Raw genomic sequence first — 16982 nt, 5'->3', positions numbered from 1 at the left:
AATGGGTTTCCAAGCAAGACTTAAGAGCTAACAAAATCATAATCTAAGAATAGGATGTGATGTAAGACATAATAAGTAAAATTCGGAGAAATAAAGATGGAAAACAAGCTTAGTGGTAGTAGTCGGTTTAAGTGATAAGTGTGTGTTATTGTGCAATGAGTAATGAGTAGTGCAATCATAAATTAAAGAAAGCAACAAAGAAATAATAACTTATAATCTCCTGATGCCAAGTTACTGTTATTTGCACCATGTTAAGTAGCGTCAGTAGATGAAGAAGCTGTAGAAAAGTTATTTGTGTTTAGTATGCAGGTTTCGAGTACTACGACTCCCAAGCTTTTACTTCATAGAGAATATTATTTATAGAGTTTTAGGGTTTTTTTTTCTGCTTTTTTAAGATATATCTTCCCTCAAATTTATATTGTTTCAACTAAAATGTTCAATCATTTTGTTCCGTTCTCAAATTTTGTTAATGAGATTGCTTTAATTTTTTGTGGATTTTTGACGTTTGTACTTGGTGAAGTATTTCACATGAGCGTTTAGCTTTTAATTAATTATTTAATTATTTGTTGTTTGAATTTTAACTTTGAGTGTTATGAAAGAAATTGTTTGGTTTAATTTAAGCATTTAACTATGATGATGGGTGAAAAGTTTCACAAGTTAACAATGTTAGAATGGTAAGAAATACTTTTTTCTCCCAATGAGAAGGAATATGATACAATTATTAATTGACAAAAGATACATTTTTTCATAATATATCATATCGAATTACATTATCAAATTACATTAGTTAATAAGTAATTTAAAACTTATTTTCTCACGATTATTATTTTTCAAAAAATCTAATTTATACAAATTATTAACGTCAAACTCAACAGTGTAACTTCGAGTTTTCCAAAATAGTTAGTAGTGTAATAATTATAGAGATGTACTTGCTACACCAAATCGAACATGAACCGATCCATTTACCCGAATTTGACCACCCTACTTCAAAGAGAGAATGAATTGTTCTCTTCATTCTTCAAAGATCCGTTCCGCTTTCTCCTCTTCTCGATTTGGTCATGGTTCATTCCTGGTAAGCTTCTATCTCTATCGTTTCTTTTGCTTTAGTGTAGTTTTCTTCATATTTATCGTGAATTATAGGGTTTAAATTTACATTTTGTGTATTCGAAATTGGATCGTTAATATTTTCTTTCGAAGACAGATTAATGTTACGGTTTTTTCTATTTAGCTTGTTATTTGTTACAATGATTTCTTTTTCGTTGAGAAGTTTGACGTTTATGCATTTTATCGATTTCGGCAGTAAAACCCTGATTTCACCATTTACTTATTTTCATTAATTGTAAATTGAGTGATAAATGTTTTTATTGAAAAATTTTTGTTCATGTATTTTATCGATTATGGGAGCTTTCCCCGAGTTCAGCTTTTAGTTGTTTTTAGGAAAATTAAAATTTAAAAATCCCACCTTTATTGTATCCCATAATAAGAATTTCATATTCCAATTACTACATAAAATTTTGATTTTAATAATTCATATAGCCATATAAATTCATAGATTTAACAAAAAGAGACCATGAATTACTATTACTATTACTTTAGATGAATATTAATCAAAAGGTTGCTTTTTTATATATATTAATAAAAAGGTGGGGTTTTTATATGTTAATCAAAAGGTAAAATTTTTATTATTTGAAAAAGTATTTTTAATTTTAAGTTTCCTTATTTGTATTAATTACTGTATTGTTTTCAGATATCATATTGAGTCACAGATAGTAACTTCCGTCGGAGCTCTGTAGTTGACAGTGATTTTGGTGAATTGAGGAAGGTGAATTTCCCTCTTTTATCCTTCTTTGTTGATTGAATAGGTGAAAAATAAATATGCCACTAAAAATGTTGATGTATGTTATGCTGTGATGAAATTGATTGGAAATGGCCTTGAATGTAATGATTTTTTAGGGTTTGATTAATGGAACATCGAATTCGGTAGAGAAAAATGTTTCTACTTGTGGAGTTAGGATTGATAATTAAAAATATAGTCGTAAAGTATTACAAAGGCATGGACATTGTATTTCAAATATATGAAATTGCTCTAATATTTTCACTTTAGTGGAACATTCTAATTTTTGTGTGGCCTTTTGAATTTCAAGGTTATTTCTTGATTAGTTTTGTTGTTATGGAAATTGAGTGTGAACCAGTTACAATTCCAACATTCTTTTATGGATGATTGTTTTGCTAATACAGACATGTGTGGAAAGTATTGCACTTGTGTCGAAGCGGAACGTTAAGTTGTCTGTTGAAGAAATCAGTTTAACAAATACGTTTTAGAAGTAAACGTTCGAAAAAGGATGTTTGGGTGATTACTTTTTATGTACTTGAGTGGTAGTAGTTTTGAAAGGATAGGTTAAGCCTGTGCTTAAAGGATAGGTAGTTCCTTGATTTTCTAGTTTAAAGTCACTCGAGTGCTCAAAGAGTACAACTAATACCAAATAACTTTATTGCAGCAACTTAAGAAGCATGGAAGTTATACAAAGATTCATCGATTGTGGCTGATGCAGTTAACATAATGTGTTTCTTGAAAGAGTAAAAAATGAATCTCTGAATTGATTGATATTGGTGGATTTTTGGCTGTTGGTTGCTGATTAATTTGGCCGACTAAATTGCTGAAATATTTGCACGAATTGCTAAATGGTTTCAGATTTGGAGGACACTGATTGCTGCTCTTCTCAAATATTTTTATATAGCTTCTCACTCATGAGGTTTAACACCTGCCTTAAATTTTGGGATTGTTTTAACTCATTATAGACCAAACGTTCTAAGTATTCTACAGCATAGCATATGTAATCCCTATAGTAGAGGTATCTTAAGATTGGTGAAGCTTCCCTTCTTGAGTTTATTGGATATAGTCTTATGGGATGTGTTGATGTTTTTGTGCACCAAGTGATTCAAAATTTGCCTTATTTAAGGGGGGAAATGTGGTGAAAGTGCTATGAAACAACAATATGTGCTCTGCACATGTTGCTTTTTTCACAATTTAGTGGTCATGAGAGTGATTTCTATTTCTACAATTGTGGATCAACAACCTTGCTTTGATTTACTGATGGTCATTAATTTTTTCAAATAAAACGTAAGTAGAGCAAGAACCACATATGACATTTGAGTTATACTATTTAAGAGGATTGCCATTGTAGTTAAAATGGGATCATTATGTGAAGAGTGGATGTGCTTTGCCTCTTGTACAGAAGAATAATTGGATTACATATTGAAGGAAGAACAAGGGCAAGATGGGGAAAGCCGTTGAGGTAGCAAAAGAAGTTGCTGAAACATAGTGATGTGCATAATAGAGGAACCAGAAGGATTATTCGTAAGGGCAGTGGGGATGACTCTATCATAGATTTGGTGAGGTGGCTTGTATGCAAGTCCAACACTACAAATATAGAGAATATATATGATGACAAGGTATGCTTATGTATTGAGAATTGTCTTGTAGATTGGAGTAACTATTTGCTCGAAAAAACAGCAATACCAATAAAAGTACCTTTATCAACTATTTCTTTCTTTCTATATTTTGTCTTCTCTTTCTTTTCTTCTATTTGCTGTGCTAAATCAGAAAGTCAAGGGCATATCAAACCTTGTATTCGATCAAGATAACCATGGTGAACCCTTCCCACGCCCAACGTTTGGAAAATTTAGAAGCTGAAATCTCCCACATTTCCACCCAAATCAATGTTGAATGGATAAAATACGCACTAAAGTAGCCCAAAATAACCAAAATTAATCCCACCAGTTGATTGTGATCCTACGTAGAATCCCACCTGTTTATTTTGATCCTACGTATAATTCCGATCCTAACAACTTTGATCCACCCCACAACCTAAAAATGAATTTGAACCTTATACCCATACCCCCACTCTCAACATTAACCTATTTGTCAATTAGTCCATTCCATTGCCAACGATAATTCAGCTGAGAAAAGGAATTGGAAGTCCAAAAAACTCGACCTTCCTATGTTTGATGGTGAAAATCCAGATGGTTGGATCACTAAGGCTGAACGATTCGTTCATTTTTATGGGTTGACAAAGGAAGAGATGATGGAGGCATCAATGGTAAGCCTTGATGGTGATGTGTTGCTATAATTCCAATGTGAGCATCAAACCGATCCTTAGATGGGAAGAGTTGAAAGGATTGTTGTTAAGGAAGTTTTGACCTGCTGAACAAGGCTCTCTACATGAGCAATGTCTTTCGTTACAATAGACAGGGACAATTACTGAATGTTAAATGGACTTCATCGAGAAAGCAAAGCCTCTTGGTAAGATCTCTCAACATATGCTATTACGGTCTTACATGAAAGGATTAAAGGAAGATATTAGGAGACAGTTAAGGGTACTGGCGCCTCAGACTCTAAAAAAAGTGACTTTGACTATAAGAATAGATGAGAAACTATATTTTGACGGATCTATGAAAGTGGGCCAATATCGAAACCAAACTGGACGAAAAAATACCCAAACCCTCCTATGATTCATTCATACAACTCTCAATCTAGAAATCACACCTCTCAATCTTTCCAACACCATTCACCTTCACCTTTCCCAAACCAACCCTACCACCCTCGAGAAACTTTCAATCCAAATAATCGAGTAACCAAACCTAACCGCCCAAGAATAACCCTATCAAACCGATAAATGATGGAACAAAGAGCTAAGGGGTTGTGTTTTACTTGCAATGACAAATGGTCCCCGAATCATGTGTGTAAGCAAAAGGAGTTTTGTTTTAGTGTGTTTGGAGGAGGCAGAAGGGGAATGGGAGGAAGCAGATGATGTAGATGTGGAGGAAAATGAGAACTCGCAGGAAGTCGATATATCTCTTAGTTCAGCAGTAGGGTTAACTAACACCAACACCATGAAGATGAATGATACCGTAAAAGGGGAGGGGGTGATTATAATGATTGATCCTGGGGCTACCAATAATTTCATCTCATCACACACTATCACTATTAATTAAACATGCCTTACGCCAACTATAACCGATTTTGTGTCACTTTGGGAAATGGAGAGAGGATTCACGGGGAAGGAGAATGCCGGCAGTTGAAGTTGGAGGTGCAAGGTCTCACAATATGTGAAGACTTTTTGATTTTAGAATTGGGAACTCATACCTGATTTTGGGGAATCAGACGACAGAATTACGGGGTAACTCGTCTCTAGGGTTCACTCAAATTTCATTGAAGGCAATGCAAAGTGTTGAAGAAGAAGCAAGGGGTTTTAGTGGAGTTGAAACAAATCATGGATGGGAGCAATCGAACAATAGTTATCAGGCCCATAGAAACTCCCACTAGGCTTGCCTCCTTGTAGAGGAAGGGAACATGCCACTACATTGAAAGAGGGAACAAATTCAGTCAGTGTTAGGCCTTATAAATACCCACATATTAAGAAAAATGAAATCGAGAAGTTAGTGAGTGAGATGTTGCAGGCCTAGATTATACAACCCTCAACTAGCTCATTGTCAAGCCAAGTAATTCTTGTTAAAAAAGATGGCTCATGGAAGTTTTGCGTGAATTATAGGGCTTTGAACAAAGTAATTGTCCTGGATAAATACCCCGTACCCGTCATTGATGAGCTATTAGACGAATTGTTTGGGGCTAGCATTTTTTCCAAGCTTAATTTAAAGTCGGGATATCACCAAATACGAATAAAAACAGAAGATGTTGCAAAGACTGCATTCCGAACACATGGGGACACTGAATTTTTGGTGATGCCATTTGGCCTTACCAATGCTCCCGCGACTTTCCAATCCTATATGAATGATGTATTCCGGCCCTTCCTTCGACGTTTTGTGCTTGTTTTTTTTGATTTTATCTTAACCTATAGTAAGAATGAGGAGGACCATTCATAGCATGTGACGTTGGTATTGAAAACATTGGAGGAAAATCAGCTTAATGTGACAAGGGAAAATGTGAATTTGGGGTCAAGAAATTGGCGTACTTAGGTCATTTATCACCAGTGACAGAGTGGCTATGGATTGAGAGAAGATTGAGGCAATGTTTTCTTGGCCCACACCTAGAAACTTGAAAGAGTCGAGGGGATTCCTTGGGTTGATGGGATATCATAGGAAATTCTTGTGGCAATATGCAACCATAGCCAAACCCTTAACAAAGCAGCTTAAGAGGGACTCTTTTGGGTGGAATACTGTAGCCACTGCTGCCTTCGAAGCTCTCAAGTAGGCCATGACCAAGGCTTCAGTTTTAGCTTTACCAGATGTTTCCAAGGTTTTCATGATTGAGACAGATGCTTCTAATTAAGGGTTGGGGCTGTTTTGCTGCAAGACAGATATCCTGTGGCTTATTTTAGTAAAACATTAGGCACTCAAGCAAGTATGAAGCCCATATATGAGAAGGATTTAATGGTAATAGTCTTTGTAATACTCAATAGAGGTATTACTTATTGGGTAGAAAATTTGTTATGAGAATGGATCAGAGCAGCGTACGATTTTTGTTGGAGCAAAGAGAGATAGGGACGGAGTACCAAATCACTAAGATCACGGGCTTTGACTTTGAGATAACCTACAACCCATGAGCTGCTAATCGAGTGGCTGATACTTATGCTTATCTCGCAGGGGTTGTAGTTGAGGGCAATGTGTAGTTATATTGTGGTTGATTGGAAGGAATTGGAAGAAAGCATAGATAGGGACCTATTCTTGGCAGCCATTAAACAGAGGCTGTTGGTAGGTGAGGTAGTTTTGCAGGGTTTTCAAATAACCAATGGGCAACATCGTTAAAAGGGGTGGTGCGTTTTGCCAGAACAGTCACCTTTCGTTGAAACTATTTTAAGTATCATGACTCACCAATTGGTGGCCACAATGGGGAACGCAAAACATATGGCCGGATAGCATCCGAATGGTATTGGGAGAGCATTAAAACGAAAATAGAGAATTATGTGAGACAATGTGGAATGTGTCAACGGCAAAAGGCATCTATGCTTTCTCCAGCAGCACTCTTACAACCTTTACCTATTCCTAGCAATGTTTGGGAGCACATTGCAATGGACTTTGTTGATGGGCTTCCAAAATCCCAAGGCAAGGATAGCATATTAGTGGTGGTGGATAGGTTGACAAAATTTTCTCATTTTGTTAGTCTTAAACATCCCTTTTCAGCTGGAACAGTGGCAGCAACTTTCATCAAAGAGGTAGTCCATTTGCATGGATTTCCACTTCCATAGTTTCGGATAGAGATAAACTTTTCATGAGTAATTTATGGAGATAGCTGTTCCGATTACAAGCCACCACCCTCAAGAGGAGCATGAATTATCATCCTTAAACGAATGGGCAATCCGAGGTGGTCAATAAAACCTTGGAAACGTACTGACATTGCTTCATCAACGGTCAACCTAAGCTTTGGATGTCTTTGCTACATTGGGCTGAATATAGTTATAATACATTTCCCCATTCCTCCACCAAAATCTCTTCTTTCCAAGCTTTATATGGGCAGACACTACAAGGTGGGACAAGGAGGGACGTCCATTGGGAGTTTAGAGGACTTGTTACAAGAAAGAGATGCAATCCTTGACAATCTTAAACTTCATGGAAGGATAACCTGTGTTTTTAATGTTACAACCATATAGACAAAAGTCTATTGCTAAACACTACAATGAAAAGTTGGCTCCACGTTATTATGGGTCGTACATGATCAAAAAGAAGATTGGGGCATCTGCTTATGAAGTAGATCTTTCTTCCCACAGTTGCATCCATTTGGTGTTTTATGCTTCAAAAATCAAGAGATCAATTGACAACCATCAAGTTTCAATCCTATCTCCGCAGATTTCAGCAGACTTGGAGTTGGTGGCTAAACCAAAGGACATTCTTGAGCAGCGTTATAATGCTGAAGGAAAGCTGGAAGTACTCATTAACTGGGATGATCTACCTTCAACTGAAGCAACTTGGGCAGTGCCGTTTCTGACAATTTTTGGGCTCTAGCGAAAATTAAAAAAGCGACCCTTATATAAATAAAGTGTCGGTTATTTTTTCTCAACTATATAGTTCAATAGTGATGCGCTTAACTAAAAAATTTAATGCTGCAAGTTCGATTCATGCTAGAAGCTACTTATGCTAATACTGATTTTTTATTATAAGGATTAATTCAAAATTTGGGCCCCTTCATAAATTAGGTCTTAGACGGTTGCACCTTAAAACTATCCTCATGAACGGCCCTGAACTTGGGAAGATGTAGGGTTGGTCAATCTCAAGTTTCCTAATTTTCACCTTGAGGACAAGGTGAGACTGCATACCGGGAGTATTGCTATGCCTCTTGTACAGAAGAGAGACTGGATTACATATCGAAGAAAGAACAAGTGCAAGATGGGAAAAGCCGCTGAAGTGGCAAAAGAAGTTAGTGAAACAGAAAAAGGACAGTACCTGTGATGTGCATAACAAAGGAATAATCAAAAGGAATATTTGTAAGGGCGGGGGGTGATGAATCTGTCATAGATTTGGCGAGGTGGCTTGTATGCAAGTCCAGCACTATAAATATAGAGAATATATGTAATGAGTGGATATGCTTATGTATTGAAAATTATCATGTAGCTTGGAGTAATTGTTTGCTCGAAAAAAAAGTAATATCAATAAAAATACCTTCTCAGCTATTTCTTTCTTCACAAATTCTTGTGAGAGATGAGAGACCATCTCTCATTGGGCTGACCTCTTATATATTTTCTTAAAATTTTGTAAGTAGGCATTAAGAATAATGTAAGTAGACATTTAAGATATTGAAAGTAGGCATTAAGGATACGGTAAGTAAGCATTAAGAATAATGTAAGTAGGCATTAAGAATAATATAAGTAGGCACTAATCTTTAATAGGTTGGGCTTGAGATACGTCTCTCAAGAGACTAGCTACTCTTTTTTTCTATACTCTGTCTTTTTCTTTTTTCTTTTCTTCTATTTGCTGTGCTGCATCAGAAAGGCAAGGGCATAGCAGAATGTTCTACCCAACTTGTGGGTTTTACTACGTTGAAGGGTTTCTAGATGTGATAAATTTGTTTTGGATGCTTATTTCTTTCTCAACTCTTTGGGGCCTTCTCTTGTTCAATGGAATAGTCTCTATGGTTATGAGATTTTTGTTGGTGGAATGGCGATCAACTTAGCAAATTACGGCTCTAGTTCAGCAAGAACCCATTATGACTTTGATATGAGCTCTTGAAGTCATATTCTTATAGGTTGGCAAAGGCTAATTCTTGTTGTATTATTTGGTGGGCTAAATCTTGTTCATGATACTTGAATGCCAGATTCATACAAAATCTGTGTGCTTTAAAATAAAAAATATGTCTTACCATTTGACAATCTGAATTGTAGGCAACTTTCTGCAATTTAAAATTGCGTCATCAAAATTATTTTTATAGTACATGTAAAAATTAAAATTAACCTTATGAGTCCTCATTGTTCTTTACCGAATTTCACTACATGAACCCATATGTCATGACTATATCACTTATTTGATCAATCCGTTGTAGGATATCATCTACATATGCGAGTACCTCCATATAGTAATCAAAACCGTTCGCAGAATTTGAATTGAAAACGATTTTATCCAACCTGCCATCTAGCATTTTTTTACTAGTGAAGTGTAGGTTAGGTTCGCTCAAAGGGTGTCAAGTTAGATCTTGCTTTTTTAAGTATAGAGTTTAAGCATGGTGAGTTGGCCCTCTCTGGATTGCTAGTCTGGAATTATTGTTAATGCTTCTTCACATCATCTAACTATCAAACTTTTCTTGCTTCCACTGGAATGATAAGAGCAGTATTATTTACATCTACAAACTGATAATGAAGATAAAATGAATCTTCTGCTGCGTGAGATACGCATGATATGCATCGTCTTATTTAGATAGATCTTCTGGAATGCTACTGTTTTGAAGGTTGAAATTTCTAGGCTAGTTAATTAACCTGTCTTATACTTTGAACTTTTTGCAGACCTGACATTTAATTATTGAAGGTGCTTCTGATTTAGCCAGAAATATGAGTGATAGTTGCAAGAGACGGGATTCAAAGTGGGATCTTAGAGAGTCAGAAGCCTTACCTGAAAACATTTATTATAGGGCTCAGCCACGGAAGGTTGTTAGTTCTTTCTTGATGAAGTATTGATTGACCTTGTTTGATGATCATATTTTTTTACATCAGTTTAATTCTGTATAGATGAATTTTTAAATGACAGCACCGTGAGTCCTTTTCACCTGGTAGAGTTTTTCGTAGACATAATAGTCGCAGCAAAGAAAGTGCTACGATGTTGGATCGAGAAGGAGACTACCCAAGAATATCAACAGAACTAGATGAATGGAGACCTCGGCATTCAACTCGATCTCCAAGGAAGGGTTGGGGCCGGTCACACAGGTATGACACATAAATTATAGTGGCAATCTGACCAACTTTTTTTAAAGAACTTTCTTTAAATTTTGGAAGATTGTTATAGACACCGTAGTGTTCCAAAATGTGATCATGCTTTAGGTTCCCGCTGCAGCTTAGAGTTTCCTTCTCTGTTGATTGGTTCACAACTCTTTTCTGAGTCCCCTTCTTCCTTTGTAAGATGCAAAAGGGGATGTTATCCTTTCTTCATCTCTTTTTCTTTAACCCATTTTTTATATTAGGTTTTGATTTTAAAAGGGTTGTTAATTGTTGGAAGTTGCACTATGATATTTAAATAATAGATGCATGAAACACTTCTGTGATCAGCTGCTTGTGCTAGTTGCTATGAGTTTTTTCTTTTTCTCTTTCTCCTAAATTGTGGAATGCCGTATAGGATTAGTAAGAGCAGGAGCAGGAGCCGGAGCCGGAGCCGAAACAGAAGCCGAAGCAGAAGCCCACTTCGTACCTTTAGACAGGAACCTACTGTAACTGATAGGAATAGAGGCAGATCTGGAGCTTCAGCACACATTTGTAGGGATTTTGCTGCGGGGAGATGCAGGAGAGGGAATAATTGTCATTTTCTTCACCAAGATAGCGAACTGTATGACAGTAGGCGACATCTAGATGACCGGGAAGGTGGACGTCGAAGGACCGGAACTTCCAAATATTCTCCTGATGATAACAAGGGTCATGCCATAAGGACTGAAAAATTTGCACACATCTGTAATGATTTTCTGAAGGGTAGGTGTAGAAGAGGAGAATCATGCAGATTTGTACATCGTGAGACTGCTGTTGAAGTGTTTGAGAAAGGACCAGTTGAAGATGTCTACAAGAACAAGGATCCTGACCACCGCAGTAGAGAGTTGTATTCTGATCATAACCAGAGAAGTAGGGATTCCTATCCTGATCATGGCCATAGAAGTAGGGACCCCTCTCCTGATCGGAATCATGAATATGAACCTCCTAGGAAAGGTGAAACTCCCTGCAAGTTTTTTGCTTCTGGAAATTGTCAACATGGAACTCGTTGCAGATTTTCTCATCAGGTGAAGGATTCTTTTAGTTCAGAAAGGTCGCGAGATGATAGGCGTGATCTGGACCGTGACGTTAGTCATGGTTGGGATGGTCCAAGATGGAATGATGCAACTATCTCAACTGCTCCAGTAGTGCAAGGATGGGAAGAAGACAAAAATGAGAATCAAGTGAGAATCCAAGGTGGTGGGAGGGATCCAGATCATAAATATGAGGGCGACCGAATATGGGATGGTCCAACATGGACTGATGCTACTACAGTCCCCATTTTTGCTACAGTGCATGGTTGGGGAGAGGATAAAAATGAGGTTACAGAAGTGGCTAATGATATTACTAGAACAAGACCTGGGGACAATTCCTGGAGCCATGATATTCTTACGGTAAAATCAACATGGGATACACCAGCTAGTTTAGACAAATCTCAGAACTTAGACAACGAGGAGCCTCTTCAATGGAAGGCGGAAAATAATGTCCCTGCCATGGTTCTTTCTACATCAAGAGGTGGAAAAAAATTATCTGGTGACGTGGAGATTTCTGCTAGAGATATCAAACAGCAGGGTGTCAATTCATCAACTTCTGAAATGCCATGTATCTCCAACATTACTTTTCCTGCTGTTCAACAAGACTCTGCTGTAGAAGCTTCATGTGAGAAGCATTACCCAGCTGACTTCCAGGAACAGAAAGTCTTTATCGATTCTTTTGGAGAGAAGAATCCCAGTCATAAGGACAACAAACCTGGGTTGTATTCTGGGGAAATGAAAGATGTTGGAGATCATGATGGCCCAGGTATCATCGCGGATCAACCCATAAATGCTCCACAAGGGCAATGTATTTTCCAGCCTGATAAGAGTGCCAATATTCACCCTATCTCACATATAAATCCTTTTCAAGGACAAAGCCAACTGCCAGTCCTTTCACATCCTGCTGGAGGAGAGATAATGAAAGTGTCACATAATTTACCATCTTTTCGAGATAACAAAGATGCTGACAAATCTAGTGTAGTCAGTTTAGCGCCACCTGCATTTGCTCCGACATCTGCTACTGCCCATAGCGAAGTAAGCCAACAGCAACTGGAACAACTCTCTAATCTCACTGCTTCTCTGATCCAGCTACTTGAAAATAGGAAACAGCTTTCACAGTTGCCTTCTGCTGTGACTAACCTTCCTAACTCAGCTGCACCTGTTCCTCCTGTTTCTGGTGTTATGATCCAGCTAAATCATGTTCCTGAAGCAGTAAAGCAATATCATCCTGTATGTAATAGCATTGAACCAAAGATGTCCAACATGGGTAATCAGCTGTTGCCAAGTGTTGAGCAGAAAAGCTCTGATAATGAACTGCACCCTCATGCTAACTATGAAATACATCATGGGAATGGGAATTTGAATCAGAAAGAGCATCTTGCATCAACCAAGGGCGAGGAAAATGGCACAGAATCACTTGTTGGGGGTAATAAGGCACCAGAAAATGGACCTTCTAAGGATGTGGGTGCAGATGATGGAGCTCATGATAAGAAAATGAAAGAGAGTAAGGAAATTCGTCCGTTCAAATTTGCTTTAGTGGAGTTTGTTAAGGAGCTTTTGAAACCCTCTTGGAAGGATGGACAAGTGAGCAAAGATGTCTACAAAATAATAGTTAAAAAGGCAGTCGACAAAGTTATGGAGACACTAGGGCCTCAGGTTCCTCAAACGAAAGATAAAATCGACCTGTATTTGTCATGTTCAAAGCAAAGAATTGATAAACTTGTACAGGTTAGTTTCACTTTCAAACTTCCCCTTGAAATTTCGGCTTATTATGCTGTCTCATTTGTAGGGGTGTTCAATGGGCCAGGCCCCAACATTGAGCCCTTATCCAGCCCGTTTTAAGAAGGGTCAAGCCGAAAATAGGTTTGTAAGGGTCAAGCCGAAAATAGGTTCTACTATAATTAAAATGAGGCGGGCTATAAAAGGGCTTAATAAGGGTCAAAACGAGCCTCTGTAAATAGAATAAGTAATGTATAATTTAAATATTGTAAATGGCAATGTCAATTGGGATTATTAATATTTTTTTCAATTTAATTATTATAAATTGATATATGGGGATAAAAATATTTTTTAGTAATAAAAATGGGCCGGGTTGGGCCAGTCCGGGATTTCAAAGCATGACCCATTTAAAGCCCATATTATGTTTAAAAGGACCTTATCCAACCTGGCCCATATTTACTTAAGCCTGGCCCTGCCGTTATCGGGCCCATTGACACCACTACTTATTTGGCTATACTTTTCTTTTGACTATTCCAATGTCATCAAGTGACTTCGTGTAAGCCTTCCAAGCACGCAAAATTCGGGGGTCGAATGTACTTAGTCTTGTAAAAACAAAGAGGTTGTTTTCGATTTACATTTAATAGTAAGCATCATATCATATGTAACTTACCATAAGGAGTGCTGATGATTTCAACGCAAAAGAATAAAATAGAATCATAAACGTAGTTATGTATTCTTGCAGGCATATGTTGGGAAACACCAGAAGAGCTGAAGCTTAACATTGAAGCATTCTGATAGACATAATTTTCCTGTATAGTAGTAGTCGTAGCTGGTTTTTTTGAGATTTTTGTACAATCGGTTTATGAATTAGAGGTAATTAACCTTTTTTTCTGCATATAACTTTTGTTCTTTAGACGAGTTAACTTATAATTTCTGAAGTAGATCATGAGAATTTAGTTTTGTTTTTTCTTGATATGGATCCGATATTTATTTAGTTTTGACAAACATGAATGGAGTATATGTATATCAATAGTTTGAATACTAAACTATGTTTTAAGTCTAAGCGATGGGGTACCCGTAAAATGTGCTGAAATGCTGCGAATTTGGTCCATGATCTGTAAGGTCGTATTGTCAAGTAATGCTCTGTACCTTAGACTTGAAAACTTTCACATAAAGTACATGAGAGTATGTCAAGTAATACTTACTTACATAATGATCTAAACACATGAATTTTAGGTTTTGGGTTTTAAATTGTAATTGTATGAAAGTGGTGGAATGATTATTTGTATTGAAGATCACTTGAAAATAACCTTTTGCGGAAGTTAAGGTTGAGAATAATCTACCTGCTCAGTCTTGCATAGGTGAAAGTTTAGTAGGAACTGAATGACATTCAACTCACTCAGACTCACATAGATGGAAGTTAATTTAGGTAGGCATAATGATTTTAAACTCATATGAGTTGGTAATTGAGTTTCAAGGAAGTTGAGATCAAGGTCAAAAGGCTTTGCAAGGACAGTGACTTTGCTGGTCAAAATTTGTCAAACTTTGACAACCCTTGATCAGCCTTGACTAGTGTTGACTAGATGAAGTCGCTATGGACAACGACTTTTTTAGTGTTGTTTTTAATTATTTATAGTTTTTATCTCTACAACTTGTCATAAATAATTCATGTGTTAAAACAATCATATCCATGTACTATTGATCATCACATGTTTTATCAACTTTGTTTTCCAATATTTTAAACATTCAACACGCTGCATTCTAACTTAAATAACATATATAAATTAAATCTTGTAGTTATGTATTCAATATCCAATATGCAATTGTCTATTAACAACAAAGTTATATACATAAAAATATATGTACAAGCTATAATCTATGAATCGCTAGTGGGAGTATCACCATGATAAATGGTAACTCAACTTGGATAAGCTAGGGGTATGCTCACGATTTGAGGGATTTTTAGACCTAAAATTATGGACAAACAAGCGATACATATGATGTCTCGCCTTGAGTGGCTTCAGAAGTCGTTTTATGACTACGTGTGGCTAGCAATTGGTGCTTAGTTGACGTTCCCAGTGTATTTGCTTGTGTGGAGGAATTTCGAACATTATCTTGAGGTAATAGTGAAGTAGATGATGATAACCATGGCCGACCATTGCACTCTTGCACATCACTTGCACTTCATTAGTACCACAATGTAAACCTTAAAAATGCAAATTCAACCATTAAAATTCAAAAAATACATATCTTTATACAAATGAGTAATTAAGACTAAAATGAAGGACTAAAATGGGAAAGAAAGAAGAGGATATCTAAATGAGTTAAGGTTTATTGGTGAGTGAAAAAGGAGACTATTCCCAGAATATAGCCTAAAAAAAAATAATTCCCATTTTACATTATTTGGGAAACTATTTCCCACAATACCGTCCACGTGGAAAAGTGTTTTTTTTTTATTTTTTTTTATTTTTTCAGACAAAACCGCCACATGAGATGGCGGTTTGCTTTAACCACAAAAACGCCACATGAAGTGGCGGTTTGGTTAAGGTAAACCGCCATCTCATATGGCGGTTTGGTCCAGGTAAACCGCCACTTCATGTGGCGGTTTTCTTGTGGCCTGATTTTTTTTTATTTTTTTTTTCTTTCATTTTAAAATAGTGAACGCAACATGCATTAAAGTAATTCAATACCATCTATTCCATAATAATCAATTACGAACCGGCTTGTTTTGAAAAAACTAATTATGAAAATAATACAAAGATATATTACAATTATGGAAACTCATACAAGAAGTTCAAGCCATATAAGAATATACAAAGTTTGTTAAACTACAACCCCCGGCCCCTTTTGTTTTGCGCACCGGTGGATGATGTTGGTGTGAACTCGTCAACCTCCGCAATGACATTAAGAGCAGGAGCTCGTCGTTGACTAGCACGCTGATATGTGATAATCCTTTGCAGAGGCGATGGATGTGGAGGAGGAGTGTTGATGGAAGACGGGGGAACGAACGGCGACATAGTAGCGGATGTCGATGGTGATCTGGAAGACCGACCTCGAGTAGATGAACGCTGGCGGCCTCTTGTGGACTGAGAACTGGATCCTCCGGAAGAGCTACCTCGATGGGCTGAACTCCTTGGAGAAGGAGTGTGGAATGTGTCATCTACCTCGCCAATGACGGGTGGAGTCGGTATGAGGTACTCATAACCCGCCTGACTCAATGCATCGGTCAACGACGCGTTAACGGAGCCTAAGGTCTGAGAACATAGCCGATATCCCACGTCAACTGGCGATGTAGCGGCCCCTTGAATCGTGTCATTACATTGTATGAGCACCGATCGGATGCGCTCAGCCTGTTTGTTATCATTATATTGTTAAAAGAGTTACTTAAAACTATTACTATTTATTATGAGTGTTGAAAGAAAACGTACCAGTAACGTAGATGTCGGATGGTAATGTGATCCTGGCTGTGCAAATGCGGTGTTCGTTAGGCGTAATATGGAGATACGCCTGTACCAACTCATGTACATAGCAGAGCTATGACCTGTGAAGTTATCTCCTCCAACCAATCTAGATGCTCGGTCGTTCCACGCATCTACATGCGATCTATGTCGTACGAGGTAGTTCTTGTCCCCAGTCCTCCGATCGATCGCATGTAGTTGAGGTTGGGTGTCACAGGCTTGCGGAATTACCTGCTCCAAACCGAATTGACGCATGACACGATCCGGGAGATGTAGCTCGACGATGTAAAAGCAAATAAGAGGACAACGCGATCTCCAAATCTCGTGGCCCGATGTACATATGTGCGGTAGAGCTTCCATCTTAGCCGCTGTGTAAGGCT

The 16982-nt window shown here is 37.4% G+C and overlaps 1 protein-coding gene across 7 annotated transcripts; it reads left to right on the top strand.

Moving 5' to 3' along the window:
• The first annotated feature begins 875 nt into the window (after positions 1-875).
• On the top strand, positions 876-15333 carry LOC130820522 (zinc finger CCCH domain-containing protein 55-like). Of its 7 annotated transcripts, XM_057685930.1 has the most exons (8): positions 905-1072; positions 1748-1822; positions 2499-2577; positions 2693-2753; positions 9948-10088; positions 10189-10364; positions 10771-13153; positions 13887-15332. In XM_057685930.1, exons 5-8 carry the CDS (start codon positions 9993-9995, stop codon positions 13914-13916), a joined length of 2685 nt encoding a protein of 894 aa, XP_057541913.1. In that variant the 5' UTR covers positions 905-1072; positions 1748-1822; positions 2499-2577; positions 2693-2753; positions 9948-9992; the 3' UTR covers positions 13917-15332. The 7 variants fall into 7 exon arrangements, with proteins under 7 accessions (XP_057541914.1, XP_057541910.1, XP_057541911.1 ...); XM_057685931.1 differs by lacking the exon at positions 2693-2753 and having other exon boundaries at positions 876-1072; XM_057685927.1 differs by having other exon boundaries at positions 876-1072; positions 2499-2753.
• The last annotated feature ends 1649 nt before the right edge of the window (positions 15334-16982 follow it).

This window comes from Amaranthus tricolor, chromosome 8, assembly GCF_026212465.1.
Source record: "Amaranthus tricolor cultivar Red isolate AtriRed21 chromosome 8, ASM2621246v1, whole genome shotgun sequence".
NCBI classification, from domain to species: domain Eukaryota; kingdom Viridiplantae; phylum Streptophyta; class Magnoliopsida; order Caryophyllales; family Amaranthaceae; genus Amaranthus; species Amaranthus tricolor.
This window is presented reverse-complemented; position numbering and strand designations above follow the sequence as displayed.

What these genes read in the sequence shown, in the direction of transcription:
- LOC130820522 (XM_057685931.1), top strand. Translation starts at nt 9,993, where the DNA reads ATGAGTGATAGTTGCAAGAGACGGGATTCAAAGTGGGATCTTAGAGAG. An exon ending in ATAGGGCTCAGCCACGGAAG is followed by an intron (nt 10,089 to 10,188) that starts GTTGTTAGTTCT and finishes TTTAAATGACAG; the next exon opens with CACCGTGAGTCCTTTTCACC. An exon ending in GAATTGATAAACTTGTACAG is followed by an intron (nt 13,154 to 13,886) that starts GTTAGTTTCACT and finishes GTATTCTTGCAG; the next exon opens with GCATATGTTGGGAAACACCA.